General features: G+C 42.4%; 1 protein-coding gene across 2 annotated transcripts in view; it reads left to right on the plus strand.

The window, feature by feature from the left end:
* Gpr180 (G protein-coupled receptor 180) overlaps window positions 1-9,456 on the plus strand; it is a 28,234-nt gene extending 18,778 nt beyond the window's left edge. For both annotated transcript variants that reach the window (XM_060391601.1, XM_060391600.1), the window contains exons 5-9: window positions 4-53; window positions 3,223-3,380; window positions 6,559-6,750; window positions 8,122-8,199; window positions 9,091-9,456. In XM_060391601.1, the coding sequence (XP_060247584.1) occupies window positions 4-53; window positions 3,223-3,380; window positions 6,559-6,750; window positions 8,122-8,199; window positions 9,091-9,249 (637 nt within the window). In that variant the 3' untranslated portion in view covers window positions 9,250-9,456. The remainder of the gene's footprint in view (window positions 1-3; window positions 54-3,222; window positions 3,381-6,558; window positions 6,751-8,121; window positions 8,200-9,090) is intronic.
* Window positions 9,457-17,106: the final 7,650 nt, after the last annotated feature.

Raw genomic sequence — 17,106 nt, forward strand, 5'->3', positions numbered from 1 at the left:
TAGGTACTCCAAAGATGGAATAGGGCTACCTCTTATGGGAAGTTTGGCAGAAGGTGAGTATCCTTCTGAGTCCTCTTTCAAAGCTGAGTTTGCCATCTTCTTGTTTTTCTTTCTAATGGGTGGATCTTCCTCAGAGGTGATGCAGACTACCTACTTCTTCATTGTTCATTTGTCACATGCACTTCCTCAGTTTACCCTCAATAAACAGTAGGTGTGCTTTGCCAATCCCCACCTAACAGAATCTGTGCTCAGAGATGTTCAGTGCACAGTCAGAGGTCAGCCGGCTGATGGCTGCAGAGCCCAGATTCAGACACAAGTTTTCTCATCCCATAGGTAAAGGGGTTTCTCCTATACTGACGTTCTCTGTTTCTGATTCAAGACCAGGTGCACACCTATAATTGAGCTGACCTCACATCTACATTCTTTTATTTATAAGAAAAACTTTTAGTACGTAATTTAAAATTTTTTAAAGGTCTGATAATCGGGACATTTTACAAAGAACTCCTTAGGGAAGTCAAGTCTTTTGTATTCCTTATACTCTGAAATTATGATTTGCTTTAATAGGCAACAAACTGTGAATATGGAACAATGTTAGAATTTACTTTTTCTTTCTCCCCGTGGTTCTCTTAGGTCATTATTCTTTAGCAATATGTCTTTCCATACTCATCCAGATCAATCACCCAATTTTCTTCAGAAACTTGAGGTTCTTTGTTTCCTTGTGAAAGTCATGGTTCCAGTTCACCTTGGACATAAATGAGGCATTCTCCTTTCTGAACACTGTCTAGACCATGGCTTCTCCCTCGCTTTTCTCTTGGGTCTATGTGGATAGCCAATGGGAGCAGGGTGCTGAAGTGGGACCGAGCCATAGCAATCACTTGGGCCGCTGGGGAGTGACACCTGCAGAGTCAGAGCACACAGCACAAGCTCCTGAAGTCGGGGGTCACTGAGGGTCAGTCAGTCTACTGTACTGACAGACTTTGTTTCCCTTCAGTTCTGGGGATTCAACGGCTTGTTGCCTGTGAAGCAAGGGCTCTACCACTGAGCTGTGTCCCTTTGCTATTCCAGCGTGGGTTTACTTTGTGACTGCTTGGGCTTCCGGTGTCTCCCAAGTCCTGTGCATGCTACTGTGCCGTGTGTGCCAGCTTGCTCTGGGCACTAGTTTTTTAACAACGAGTTGATGTTCCTAAGCATCTGTGATCCTTCCATCAGAAGAGTTGGCTGGTTCCTGTGTGATCTGCATTTTGTCCATGTATAAATAACATGTATATTGTCTATGTATTTATAGATACTTTATGTTATAAAATAAAATGATTTTATTAAATATATGCCTGTGTTTAAAGTAGCAGGCAGTTATTTTCAGTAACAATGAACACAGGCTTCTCTATCCACTAACGGTATTTCCTCATGCTTTGTAACCTGGTATAGAAAGAAATAAGCTGGAAAATTAAGGGGAGGTTCCCTCAGGTATTCGTTTTTGCTACTTAGCCTATATAGGAGTCCTTCAGCCAACTTCTTCTTCTAGTTAACCAACTGTATTTCTGAAATGTTTAATGAAATTAATTGGCATCACACTTAAACATTTGTAATGAAAGAAAAATATGCTTGATCTGACAGTCTGTAATTCAAGTATAGTGACAACTCATCAGCATTCACTAGCATACATATATCAACATACACTAGCATTCACTATCATACATATATCAGCATACACTAGCATACATCTCTATGCATACACTATCATACATATATCAGCATACACTTATACATGTATCAGCATGCACTGTCATACATATATAAACATTTACTATCATTCATATGTAAGCATACACTATCATACATGTATCAGCATTTACTGTCATACATATATAAACATTTACTATCATACACATATAAGCATACACTATCATACATAATAAGCATTCACTGTCATACATATATAGAAGCATACACTGTCATACATACATTTATAGAAGCATACACTGTCATGCATATATAAGCACACATACGTGGACTTTTCATGGGGAGCAGCAAACATCTGTTTACCCCAGACAGCACACCAACAACAGACCAAACGATTCCCCCCAAGTCTGGGTTGGTAAACCTGTGATTTAGGTAGTGTATCCTCTGGTAGCAGGAACAGCTTACAAGCCCCTGTACCACTAAGGAAAGTGCCCTCCACTCCCAGCAACCATGAGCTGTGTATTGTCAGAAAGGAATGGCTGTTGTGAGCCTCTCCTCACCTGGCCTGTTGGGAAGGTAGGGGCCCGATTTTGTGCAGGGTCCCTATAGCTAACCACAGCTGCTGAGCATTGAGGGCGGCACAGCAGTGGCCATGATGTCATGCTTGTTAAGTGGCCTGTTTCAATACAGATGACAGCAGGAGGAAAGCTGTCAAAATAGGTATAATATGTGTGTTGCTGATAGATGTTTGATGTGCAGCTCAGAAACGTAAACATTATACCCCAGGAATCTCTTACCTCAAAGCAGTGAAAGTAGAAAGCATTAGCTATTTGGATTGCAGTTTGTTAAATTGTGATAACAAATACACTCTGATAAAAAGTAATACCTTTTATTGTAAGCAAGCAGCTTACACTTTAAGATAATTATGGGTAGAACCCGAAGCGTTTATAGATGTTTATACGTATGGGTACAAAAATTTTTGCTTGCTGGCTCTTTACACAGTGAGGCTCTCCTGCAGTGCAGGCGCCAGCCACCTGGGGGCACATGGCGCTAGTTCATGGAGCTCGCCATTTGCCGTTAGGACACTGACATAATAGATGTCACGATGGCTAGGAAATTTCATAGCTTCTCATTAACAGTTTTACAAAATATTCCCATATTATAGCTCCTCCATCAAACATCATTAGCACTGCCGAACAGATACTGATATTTCCATGTTGCCGAAATTATATTTAAAATTTATTTCTTTTGTCAAAATTGTACATAGCAATAAAAGTTTTAAAGAGAAGAAAAAATGACTTTAATGTTGGACTACTACAGATATTAAGGACTATATAGCCATGTGTCTACGTCTTTAAATGGTAGTATTGCCCTTGTTTTAGTTGTTTTTATAACCAATTACAAATTTTATGCCAAATATTTAACGCATTAAAATTTCTAGTTTATTTCTGTGGTTTAAAAAGGGGCATGCTGTCTCAATATAGTGTGCCAAATGCTGTGAATGGGGGGACTTTATTGACTCTGATGTTCATGTCTCTGTAGCTTTTGACATTGCCTCCCAGATTCAGATGCTATACCTGCTTCTGAGCCTGTGCATGGGCTGGACAGTAGTCAGGATGAAGAAGCCTCAGAGCAGGCCGCTGCAGTGGGACGCCACCCCCGCATCCACAGGCATCGCAGTGGTCATAGTCATAACGCAGGTGCGTTGATTGCTGGTGCTGCCAGCCCACACCCACAGGCATCGCAGTGGTCATTGTTATAGTCATAGCGCGGGGGCGTTGATGCTCGCTGCTGCTGCTGCTAGCAGCACAGAAATGCAGAGCCGGGCACTCAGGTCCCACGAGGAACCCTGAGGTATGGATTTTAGATTGCAGATAAAGTAATACCCCAAATCTGGGTGCTGGTGTGTATAGACAGCAAGGGTTGGGCTTACACTTCCTGCTGGATTTTTAAAAAGCCATTTCCTAGTTTTTCTGTTTTTAAAAATACTTTAAAAAAAGATTTTAGCATTTCTTAGTGCTGGAGAGATGGCTCGGTAATAAAGAGTGTTGACTACTCTTCCAGAGGACCCAGGTTCAGTTTCCAGCACCATGTATGACTCACAGCCACCTCCAACTCCAGTTCCTAAGGCTCAGCTTTTTCTGACCTCTGCAGGCAAAAAACACATAAAATAAGTTTAAAATCAACGATGTTTTAAAATGTTAAGTTCTCATTTTTCAAAATATAGCTCTCTTAATTTCCGTTTTTTTAATCTTTATTTCGTTGTAATTTTAATGCCTTGTCACAAACAACCAATCAGTGATTAGGACTGGCACTGTACTAGGACTGAACACCGAGCGAACTAAAGCTGGTGTTAGACACAGCTGCCGTCTTCAGTAACAGCCCAGCCATGCCAGTGAGACAGCCATGCCAGTGAGACAGCCATGCCAGTGAGACAGCCATGCCAGTGAGACAGCCATGCCAGAGAGACAGCCATGCCAGTGAGACAGCCATGCCAGTGAGACAGCCATGCCAGTGAGACAGCCATGCCAGTGAGACAGCCATGCCAGTGAGACAGACAGCCATGCCAGTGAGACAGCCATGCCAGTGAGACAGCCATGCCAGTGAGACAGACAGCCATGCCAGTGAGACAGGCAGCCATGCCAGTGAGACAGCCATGCCAGTGAGACAGCCATGCCAGAGAGACAGCCATGCCAGAGAGACAGCCATGCCAGTGAGACAGCCATGCCAGTGAGACAGCCATGCCAGTGAGACAGCCATGCCAGTGAGACAGCCATGCCAGTGAGACAGCCATGCTAGTGAGACAGGCAGTCCGTGAGAGCATGAACACACGCGGAGCCGTTAACGTGCTGCTCGCGTGTGTGTGAACAGGTAGCTCACATATGGAAGACTGGCTTTCAGGAAAAACGGTAGTTTCTAATCCTCCTTCCTTGTTGTAAAATTCAGGGTTAGAAGTGTGTTTAAAAACCAGATAGGTATAATTTAACCTCAGAGAGGGACTAGTGCTTCAGTAACAGCGCTGTGTGTGTGTGTGTGTGTCTGTCTGTCTGTCTGTGTGTCTGTCTGTGTGTCTTTCTGTATGTGTGCTGCATGTTTGTTGGGGAAACATGGGGATATATGAGCATATGGGAGGGTGTGTGTGTGTTTGTACATTCGTGTTTGCGTGTATAAGATCACAGGCACGTGTTTGCACAGCCAGCTTTCTTTCATTGTGAGTTGCAGGGCGAGAACTCAGTCCTTCCTGGTATTGGTGCTGAGTGAGTCCTGGAGGGGCACCGTTGATGTGGTGGTGCAGCTGCTGACAGGATGTCCGTGCGTCAGTAAATAGCCTCCCACCCGTGCAAGCACCCCTAATAATGGTTACCCCCAACCAAAGAGAGAGAGAAGAAGGGACTGTTGGGAAGAAGAGGGAGGGGATGAGAGAAGGTAAAGAGGGGTGAAAACAGACTAAAATTCATGTGTACATGTGTGAAATAGAAAAGATTAAGTTAAAGTCCGTCGCTCTGGTTAACTTCATACACTTAACAAAATACAATAAACTGTGTTTTTGTAGTTCTGTAGGAACTCATGTCCTTACATGTAAGACTGAGCTATTTCTGTAACCCCAGGAATTGCAAGTTTTATGTCCTCAAAGAGTTTCATATGTGCGGGTAACCAAAATAGTTTGTTCGCTAGGAGTGCTGTAGTGGTGAGAGTTCAACAGTGTATAGATGAGGGACGGGAAGTTGCTGGCCTCCCCTGAAGGCTGAGAACTGGATTCATGTTTTGAGATGGTTCATGTACTTGACACTGGCCTGAAGTTCACAGAGATCCACCTACACCTTACCCGTGTAGGGGTTAAGTACAGGAGCACTGTGCCCAGCCAGAGAATTAAATTTAATTTGGAATTTCATTTACCAAAGGTCTTCTCAAGTGACTATAGACTTTTGTTTTGAAAGCTGAGTTTGCACAGGAAGCCCAAAAGAATATCTGATGGTAAAAAGGTTACAATGATTTAAGCATTTAGTGTTTAGTGGGGTCAGAGGTAGTGTGGGCAGCAATGCTGGGACAGCATAAGGAGAACATGGGCATGCTACACCTTTTACTGTCACAATAACAAGATGACAGGGAGCCCAGGAGAAAGGGAAGGTATGTAACAGTGCCTCGGGAAGCTTATAAAAATGGTTTTCAGGCTGACTAGACGGCTTGTGCATACCTAACCACCTGAGTTCAATCCCCACACACAAAGACAAAGAACCCACAAATTTCCTCTGACCTCTACATGCACAGCGATCCACACACACAAATGGCAAAATAGAATTTAAATAGACAAAAATGTGTTTTCCTTTACCTAGGGAAGTTGCCAGGAAAAATGAAGTTGGACAACAATTCTGACGTGGTACATGGTGTTAGAAAAGATTCTGAGCTATTTGAAAGTGGTCTTAAGTTGAGAATGTTAGATCTAAGGAGGCGGAGACAAGAGCTTGCTGAAAGTTTGAGGCTGACTTGGTCTTCATAGTTTCAGGCTATCCAGGGATACATATCAAGACTCGAAAAGCAAGCAAGTTAGCTTTGGGATAGTGAGGTAGAATTGGGATGGAAAGAGGTGGGTTTAGGAGAAAGTTTATGTTTATCCTATACTTACTAGAGAAGATGGATTCGACTCACGACGGCAGTAGCAGCTCTTTGTCTTGTGTTATCGGTCCACTGTGTGTCACTTGACAGGGAGACCCCTCTTTGGTTATGGAAGTGAGAGGAGGAATGCACTTAGTTGACAGCCTGTACAGTCAGAAATGCTGGCATCCTGCAGGGATGTGATTCTAACATAAAAGGGATGCTTACAAGAAGTGAAAACATATTTTATGGTAAACAGGTATGTTTGATTATTATTATTTACAGAGCATTTTGCTACTTTGGGAGCAGTTTGAGGACACCAGTCACCACATCTCACATTCGCACCACAGTTTGGCTGGGCTCTTGCTGATCATCTTAAGAGTGTGCCTCGCACTGTCGCTGGGCTGTGGACTCTACCAGATCATCAGCGTGGAGAGGAGCACGCTCAAGAGAGACTTCTACATCACATTTGCCAAAGTACGAGCTGGCAGCAGGTGGCTTCTGACTGTCCATCCCTCTCCAGAAGCTCAGCGGTCGCATGTTTTCTGTGTGCCGGGCACAACTCTGAGCCCTCTGGTTCTTCATTCCCCACATGGTGTAGCTAGGAAACCATTCACAGACCCAATGGAACTGTGTCTTCCATGTAACCCCTGAAAGGGCTGTTTGCCTTCGTCATGGTTTTCCTTATCAGTGGCGATTTTTCTTTTTTGCTGTGGAATTAAAAATGTGTTTGTCAGTAGCTGTTAACTGTGTGAGCTGTACTTTTGGAGTACCAGGGTTCTCTAACCAGCCTGAGGAGCTTTCCTTCCCCTAAGAGGATGTGGCCCCGAGGGCTAAGTCTAAGAGCAGACGCTGAGAGCAGCACAGAGTACTTGTGAGCTGTCTCATCTCAGTTCTCATCCCTTTCACAGCAGTGCCCCTGCCCCTGTGGTTCCTGGCTAGAGAGTTTTAAATGTGTGCATTCCTCTGTGCATTTCACTCTCTTTTCTGAGTGTTAACACACTGAATACTTGTCTTTCTTGCTCCTCAACCTTGAAAGTGCCCCAAGCATTATAAACGTGTTGCAGATTTCATTTTGAAAAAGAGATACATTGCCACACTTCATAGGGAAGTAGAGAAAGGGATTTGAAAAGCATAATGTAAAATTTCCCCATCTTACTTGCTTGTGGCCCTCTACAATGCTCCTCAAATAAATAGCCACTATGAATCAGTCTTGAGTATTTTTACTAAATTTATTAATTTATTTCAGTATGCACATGAATATGACTTTGTGGTTTCATTTCTTTTTGCAGAAATAGTATACATTTGTACCTCGTTTTTTCCTATGTCACAGCATTGGTAGCATATCTATGTAAGAGATTTACAAATGTAGTGTTGTAAATACTCTAAAAATAACCATTTGGTTAAAGAAAAAAGTGCTAATGTCATAGCAAAAATAATTTTTTTTCTACATTTTATTTCAAGTTTACTCAAAATACAATTGAGGCGAGTCAGGACCTAAGAGACAGAGTATTAAGATTTTATTTTTATTTTATGATTATGTGTATTTTGCCTTCACATGTGTATATGTTACACATCTCTAGAAAGTTGTGTGCTGCCATCTGGGTGCTGGGCCCTCACCATGAACAGCCAAAGCTCTTAAGCACTGACCCAACTCTGCTGTAGGCCCTGACATGTATTAGTGTTGTTGTTTGACGTGACTAGCCCGCCCAGGCCACTCTCCGGCCTGCAGGGCTCCTGCTTTAAGCTGGCAGCATATGCCGCCATGACTGCGTGATTTGGGGTTGTTACTAACCTGGTGCGTCCTGAGAGTAAAGACAGCAGTCTCATTTTGTTTGTTTCCTCCAGGGCTGCATCTTGTGGTTCTTATGCCAGCCAGTGCTCGCCTGCATCGCTGTTGTTCTTAATGACTACCAAAGAGATAAAGTAAGTAATGCTTGTGTGGAGAGTGTTTAAACATGGTAAAGTAGGAGATGCCTGCTTAGCCGTTCAGAAGTCTCTGGAGCTCTTTAAAAGTCTCACACATTAAAACACAACTTAAAAATTAGCTCATAAACAACATGTTAGAAATGTGGTTTTTGTTGGTCTCTTTGCTTTTGAAACAGGATCAGGCTGTGTAACCCCGGGCTGAGAATGGAACCGCCTGCCTCTGCCTTCACGTGTAGAGAGTCCAAGCACGTGCTGCAACACCCAGCCGAGAAACAGCCCTTCCGGGCTACAGCCTGTTGCAGAATCATGTTTTAAGAATTAAATTAGAGGATATGTAATGCTTTTTTTTTTTTTTAAGAAATGATTAAAATTGTTTACTGTACTGGTGACAGTGGAGACACAACAATCACATTGCTTTAGCAGACTGCAGAGTAGGGTGCACTGATGTGGTTGTGTCTATGCCTGTCTCCTTCGTCAGCAAACGGCTCCCGCATGTGGAGCTCCGCAGTGGAGCTCTGTGTTAGTGTTTGCAGGTGGGGAGTAGGAGCGTGGCCTGCAAAGGTACATGTGACTTGGGGCTTTTGCAAAGGCTTCTGTGTCTAGGTGGGAGCGCGCTTTACTGCCATTGCAGAATTGGCCAGATGTTCCCTAAGCTCCTGGCTGTAACATGCACACCCTTCTGTCCTACTTTGGCATCTGAAAGTAAGTGTCAAAGGAACGGTGGCAGTCCTGACGACAAGCCGCACTTTGTGTGAGATGGGTCTGCTGAAACGCGCCCGTGGTGAAGGTGGTGATGGCAGAGTGGGTGTGGAACGGGGCCTCGTGGTAGAGTAGACGCTGCTCTTCCTGTTGGTGCATGCAGTGAGACACTCCTTTCTCCTCTTCCAGGTGATTACAATAGGCGTCATCCTCTGCCAGTCCGTCTCCATGGTTATTCTGTACAGACTCTTCCTGTCCCATAGCCTGTACTGGGAAGTTTCTTCCCTCTCCTCAGTAACACTACCACTGACCATCTCATCTGGACACAAAAGTCGCCCTCATTTCTGATACTTGATTTTTGTTGAAAGAAGAAGTGAATTGCATAAGTGCAATAAGGATCCAAATGCAATGACTTCTTTTCATGCCTTTGCTATGAAAGACTGAACAGCGAAAGCAGAGCATGTTCTTTACATAACTGCATTTCAGCAGTGCCAGAGCTCAGAAAGGTAAGAAATGTTCTGGAGTGTACTCAAACAATAAACTTTGAAAAAAGAATGCTGTTTCGAGTCGATTGAAGGATTTCCATCGGGAATAAATGGGAAAAGGCTGCTTCGGTGATGAGGGGGCAGGCGCTCCTGTTTCCAGTGCCTCAGCAGCAGGCTCAGGGCTCCTGGTCCTCAGCAGTAGCCACTCTGGTGACTTGCTTCTGCGCGGCAGCTGGTCCAGTTAGGAGCTCACTTGATGTGCTGGTTTTAAAGCTGCTGCTTCTTGGGCTTTAGAGAAAGGGCCTTTCATATGACAACTTAAAGGAATTGAAAATGAAATTACTCGAGGAAGTAAATAGAAAGTATGTTAACAGTTGAATGAATTAGCTTTTGTTTATTCATGGGTGGAGTTCTTCTGCAATTTCTTCCTGTATTGTTGGCTCTAGTTCAGGTTCTATCTTGATTAGGAAAGAATTTTGGATAAATGTGTGGAAAATTGTAGATACTTTACATTGGTTATAAGAACAGAGGGTTTTAAATCTGAGCACGTGGGTGAAGGGACAAGCAGGTCTTTGTATTTAAAATAAAGAAGGAAAAAGTAGTATGTGATATGGCACTAAAATTTTAATCCTGAGATAATTCAGTTCTCTTACGTTGAATCCCCAATCATAATTAAGCTGTATACACAGATTAAATTAACAGAAGCATTTCACATAAATGTTGGTTTCAGTCATCAACTACCCATGAATTCCTGCCCAAGGATACTTAATCAGGATTAAATTTTCTATGAATAATTGAAAAAACAAAATACTCACTGGATTTGTTATAATCCATGTTGGCACTGGATTGTAAGTAGTTGCCATCTTGAATCCTTTGTAATAAAGCCGTGTGTGTGTGTGTGTGTGTGTGTGTGTGTGTGTTGCCCCCAAATTAAGGATGCTAGTTTTCTAAGAAGTTCCTGATTAAAGAACTGCTGTATGTTTGTCGATGCTTGCTATCTAAAATGAGAATCCTGGTTAGTAGATCCTGATTGACAGTTATTCTGTTGGTATTTGTCCAGTTGTTTGAACCTTTTTATTTACAACTTTGGCTAATTTTAAATATTTTTACCTGTTTACTTGCTTCTCTGCTTATTTCAAAATAAGTGAGTGTGTGCGTGCATCTGTGGTTTTTACTAGGGCCCTGCTGGGATAAAGCTCAACGGTAGGACGCTTCACTGGTATGCATGAAGCTCTAGGTTATCCCAGTATCTTAGACATCATTTTTATCCAATGGAGCCCCATCGTAATGAACCGCCTTTTCTTCCCTGGGCCCAGTGCCCTCTACATGTATGCCAGGGCATATGTAGCTACACACAGCATATACACAAGCACAACAATAATAAAATTATATTTGTATGAATGAATGAAAGAAATTCTGAAAAAAGTTATTTTATAGTATCACATTAACTAAACCACATTGTTCACTTGGCTTCATTATGTCTGCCTTGTCCTTTGTTCAGCTACATGGAACTTCTACGTGTGTAAAGTCTGAAGGTTCTTCCAGTTGTCACATGCAGTTCCCGGTTTGTGTTAACACTTTGTGGACCAAATGACAATAGGTGGAAGTAGCTGGTAGAAAACAGGAAACTTAAAAATACTAAGATCCTAGTGGCTCAGGGTCATGTAGTGAGAACATCTTCCTGATAGAGCCAGCTTCAGTGTAACCCATAACAAGCGCCCTTCCTGGAATCAAGAACAGACTAAAGTTATAAATTGTGCTTAGTCTCAGATGTGAAAACCCCATTTCTTTTTAAAATAGGTAGCATATGCATTTTTCCACAAAACACAAAAGCCACTTTAAAAGGGGATATGGGTCTAAAATGGGAGTTCTCTAGCTCTTCAGTCTCCCTTTGTGAGTACTACCTTAGTACATGGAACTTTTCTTGCTTGTATTTCTAGAAATGGCTCCATGCTTGTATAAACATACACGTATTAAAAGCAAGTTGTAACATACACACATTTGTTTATATACCTAGTATTGTATTCTGTAGCCATGCATATCATGTGCTCCATCATATGTGTTTAATTTGGTTTGGACATTGTTGGTTTCCAGTCTTTTGTGAATATAAATGAAGATGAACTTAGGGCTATGGAATTAAGAAGTTGCTTACTCCCTCCTTCCAGGATACTCCCCTCGACTCCCACCACTTCCTAAATCTAAGTTCTTGGAACTTTCTAAGTGATTGAATAGTGTCTGACCTGTGGTGGGCCCTGATAGTTACCCTAGTAAGATAACTCACAATGGACATTGTCTACACAGAAAGGCCAGCCATCAGGTTAGAGGGTGGAGGGTCAGTCATAATGGAAGGAAGGGGAAAGCTTTTCATTAGGTTTGTTTTCAGTGGTTTTTTTTATTAGTAACTGTTGTTTCATAATTTCATGCAAATACAGTGTATTTTGCTCTCTCTACCCTCTTCCATTTTCACTTCAACCATGCTCTTCCCTTTTTCCCCTGTTTCCCCTATTTACTCATTTTGTTTCTGTTAGGTACCCTGTAGTTTAATCAGTGCTGTTTCTGTGATCCTCAGTTTGGAGACAGTCATGAGTGCCTGGTAGATTTACAAGTCGACACAACTGGATAAGTAGGTACACAGCTGGATAATTGCTGTGAGTTTCTGGTTCCCTTGTCAATGTCCTGTTTAGAAAACAATACTTCACAGTCTCCATCTTCATCCTGAACTTTTATATTCATCCAGTCTCTCTGCTGCAGTGTTTCTTTCCTGAGCCTAAGCGGGGGATATTAATGTCTGACCTGTGGCTGGCCTTGTCTAGGCTCTGGCGCCCTTTATTCTCAGCATTGCATGCAGCCATGGCTCTGAATTTCTCTCTGCTCACTGCAAAGAGAAGGATCTCTTTAAGTCGTACAGTAGTAGCCTTGGTGGCAGTGGATGTGTAGTGCGTGCTTTGAGATGCTGTGTCAGTTCTACTAAGCAGCTATCTTCGGCATCATCTCTCAGTCCCCCAAACCTTTCATGAAGCCATTGTTACCCTAGTACTGAAACCAGATAAAGATAAAATTATAGACTAATCTTTATGAACACAGGTGTAAAAAATTCCCAATAAAGTACTTGCAAACAGAATTAAAGATCACATCAAGAAGATCACTTACCAGGATCAGATTGTTTCTTTTTCTAGAGATGTGGGAATGGTTCAACATATATGTCAATAAATGTAATGACAATAGTCGACTTAAGGGCAGAGGTCACATGATTATCTCTGTAGCTACAGAAAATCCTTACAAGATCCAGCATCCCTTCATGATCAAAATCAGAGAGGCTAGGTATGGAATGAGTGTACCACAATATAATAAAAGCCATATACAACAACTCTGTAGCCAATACGAATCATAAAGGGGGAAACTCGATGCATTTCCACTGAAAGTAGGACCACGCAGGATGCCCTCTTTTTAAAACTTAATTCCATATAGTAACATTTTAGCTAGTAAAAGAAGACATGACAAGGAATTAGAAAAGGATGCAAATAGGAAAGGAAGAAATCAACGTGGTTTTTGTTTTTGTTTTTTTGTCAGATGATATTCAAGAGACCCTGAAGACTTTTACACACACAGCACGCATATATACACACACCACACAGCATGCATATATACACACACACCAGTCCCAGCTGTGGTAAACCCTTTAGCAGCAAAGCAGGGTACAAAGATTTCTTGAAACAAACCTAGCCAAGGATTCAAAGACCTCTATAATAAATGTTGGAAAAGGTAATTGGAGATGTTAGAAGATGAAAAGACTTCCCATGCCCAAGGATTAGAAGAAATAATAGTGTAAAAACAGACTACCAAAAACAACATGGGGATAGTAGCATAAAAATCTGCATGTTCAGTGCAATTCCTATCAAATTTTAGCGCCTTCACAGAATTTTTAAAATAAAAGTATTATGTAAGTATAAAAGAACCCAGTCAAAGAAATCGTGAGCAAAAAGAGTAATACTGGAAGGATCACCATCCCAATTCTAAGTTAAACTGGGGGTGGGGGTATAGCAGCAAGGATGGTGTAGCACTCACGGAAGCAAACGCAGGTCAATGGACTGGAATAGAGCCCAAATGTAAACTTAGGCAGCTACTGCTACTTTTTTTTATGAGATGCAAAAAAAAAAAAAACAAAACACATTAAAAAAATAGCATCTTCAACAAGCAGTGGTAGGAAAACTATGTATCTACCTATAAAGGAATGAAACTTGACCCTTATAATTTACACTGTACAAAAACAAAGGCCAGTGCATTGAAGACCTTAATGCTAGTCTGCAACTGAAACTGCTGGAGGAAAGGGAAGGAAGAACACCTCAAGGTCAAGGCATAAGCAAGGACTTTCCCAGTAGGATCCTGGTCGTCCAGGAGACAGTGCCAAATGGAGCCTCCTGAAATACAAGGCTTCTGCATAGCAAAAGGAAATGGTTAATTGAGTGAAGAGACACCTTGCAGGTGGAAGGAAATCTCTCTGTCCGGTAGGTTGATAACTAGAGTATGTGAAGAACTCAAAACAACAGCAACAAAATAAAAAACTAGAGTAGAATGGTGCATGGTTCTTAGTAAATATAAATGGCCAACAGATATTTCTTAAGGTATTCAGTACTCTTAGCCACCGGAAGTAAAATTTGTAACTATTGAGATTTCGTCTCACCTTTGTCAAAATGGTGGTCATTAAGAAAATAGGCCGAGGAGGTGGCTCTCAACTGCCTGTGTCCAGCCCCATCTTCATGGTCACCCATACTCATGAGCACATACACATACTTCTAAATGTTAAAACAAGAACTGGTGAGGAGACGGACCAAGTAGAAGCCTGGTGCACAGGATGTAAATTCTTCCTCCCCTATGCGAATCCATATGTAGGTCCCTCAAAGAGCTGGAAGTAATTCGTGTGCACCCAGTGTCTTCAGCTGAGCGCATCACAGGAGTCCCTGAGTACCCGCTTTACTAAGGCAGCCATTCCCAGCGAGCTAAAGCACTGCTCGGCACCAGTACGGATAAGCCAGCCTACTCACAGAGGACCCTCACCCACAGTGAAGTCACTTGCTTGCTAGAGTTGATCCGCCTGGAAGTAGGTGTGCTCCATGTCTTCTCTCATTCATGGGCCCTATAAAGCCACATATGTGCTGATGACGTAAAAGAAGTAAAACTACTTCAGGGGACTAATGAGAGGTGAGAAGGGTGGCCGAGTGGGTGGGAGGAGCACGCTCAAAGCACTTGTATGAAAGTATACAGGAGATGCTACAGTACCATTTACAATGAAACATTTCAAAGCTAAAATTTAAAAATATTCTAAAAAATCAATTTGAGAATTAATCTTTTTTTTTTTCCAAATCCCCAAGGGAGCATATAGAAAGAAACAATAAAGATAAAAATACATGTTTGTAACCTTGATCACAGAAATTTGCTGAGACCAAAAGCTGGTTATTTGAAAAGAACAATAAAATTTATAAACCTGATCTATCATGATTGTCAGGAAAACACAGAATAATAAGAGCAGAAGTTATCAGACTGCAGAAAATCTGCGGTTGGCAGTACACGGGGAGCGAAAGATTGACAAGCAAAGGAAGTATCTATAGCTACGATACATGACAATATGGGTGACAGAACCGATGCCCTGCGAACTCTATGTCAAGCAGTATTGGCCCAAGCAGTAAAAGCACTTGCCTTTTACTGCTAGCAAGCCTGGCAGCCTGAGTTTAATCTTCCGAACTCCCCAAATGATAGATATGCATCTGTAATCTTAGCATCTGCACTGTAAGATGAGAAGTTCTCTTCCAGCCAACCTGGAGTAGACCATCAGCCAGAACAAGGGAGCCTCTGAACACTGGGAGCGAGGACAGCTCTCCATTCACCGGCACACGCATGCTGCTGCACACAGGTGGCCACACTCTTGCACACATTAATTCCAAAGGGAGTCTCAAGAGCCTGAGGGTTTACATGGTTTTAGAAATGGAAAGGTTGCTATGCCTTCGTTGTGTCCTCCAGGCTGTTAGAAGCTTGGTCTCCAGTGCACAAGTGTTGAGTGAGACCTAAAGAAAGATGATTAGCAGAACCTGCCTAAATGGACATGTGTGTAATCTCTCCAGACCAGATGATGATGAAAGTTAATCCACTCTTTCCAGGTTTTGGGTTTTTTCATGTGTCCTTTGATCCCTGCCATGCTTTTATGCAACACCAAGGCCCTTGTCAGATGCGGTCACCATGCACTTGACTTTCTGGACTCTAGAAGCACAAGGCAAATTCTTCCCCTCATTAAGTTCTCCACGGCATGGCCTTCTGTTGCAGCAGAAGAGGACTGAGCTGTCTGTGAAGCTAGGCACTGAGGCCTCGTGGGCTCGCATTGGTGGCGCCTGAACTCAGGGTGTTCTATACTGCGTCCAGGGAGTGCTGGCCTTGGGCACTCCTCCTCCCTAACTAGTTTTTTGTGAGGATGGGAGATTGCTTCATCTTGCTCATGGGATGGAAACCATGAAAATGGCTCAGATAGAGGAGCTCGAGCTCACATTCCAGGCACATCCGTCAAGAGCCCTGGATTCGTGGAGAATTGCCTCTTCTCTCATCCCAGACTACCAAAACCTGCTGAAGACTCAGTGGGTACCTCAAGAAGGCTATACCTACTTAAGAAAAGGAATTCTACCTAAGATATTAATGAAATAGGAATCTGGCCTAGATGGTTTCACTATAAATTATATCAAATATCTTAAATAATAATTCTACATAATATATCCCGGGGGCGGGAACTTAGAGCAAGATGCAGAGGCAATTCAATAGCAAATGGAAATTCTTTTCAGAGTCATTGGACATGCAAGCCACGTGTAAGTGAACCTCTGCCCAATCTCACCTTAAACCAAAAAGAAAAAAAAAAACAGTCGGACACCTAAATGTAAAACTTTCAGAACATAAAAATGAAATCTTTATCCTTGGACACCATATGTAATCTACAAAAGAAAAACAAATTGACGATTAACTTAGAATTGGAAACTTGTGATGTGCAAAGACGAAGTTAATAGGATGACTAGACAGGCCCTTGTCTAGGAATAAGCACTTGTAAATCATCCAAAGACTAATGAATGCTTCATAGAGGACGCTTAAAACCCTATAGTGAGAAGGCAACCCAATTTAAAAATGAGCCAAAAGCTTGAGCAAGCATTTCGCCAAAGAGAATATACGATGGCAAATCAGCACATGCAAAGATGCTCAGCGTAATTAGCTGGTAGGGAAATGCAAATTAAAACCCATGGTGAAATACCTCTGTGCATCGGAGTGACCTAGATGAAACACTGAGATTACCAAGTCCTGTAAGGGTATGGAGCGACCAGGATTCTCAGCTCTGGGCAGCAATGAAAACGGTGAGGTCTGTTTGGAAACACAGTTCAACAGTGTTAAACTATCCTGCGAAGTCAAATTTCCATGTGACTGAAGAGTTTGATCACCGCCTGTCACCTAGGATGAGGGAAAGTTTCCATTCATACCAAAAGCAGTACACGCTCCCCAAAGCACTCTACCCAGGCTCAAACATTCTGGAGCAAGACAGATGCCCTGTATTGCTAAAAGTCTGATGTATCCAGGCAAAGGAATACTAGTAGTACAAAAAAAAAAAAAAAAAAAAAAAGAAAGAAAAAAAAAAAAGAAAGCATCGAGGGGTCAGACTAAAGTCCAGGATGAGGGAAGGTGGGCAGCTGCAAGCAGA

The sequence above is a fragment of the Meriones unguiculatus genome, chromosome 9 (genome assembly GCF_030254825.1).
Source record: "Meriones unguiculatus strain TT.TT164.6M chromosome 9, Bangor_MerUng_6.1, whole genome shotgun sequence".
NCBI lineage: Eukaryota > Metazoa > Chordata > Mammalia > Rodentia > Muridae > Meriones > Meriones unguiculatus.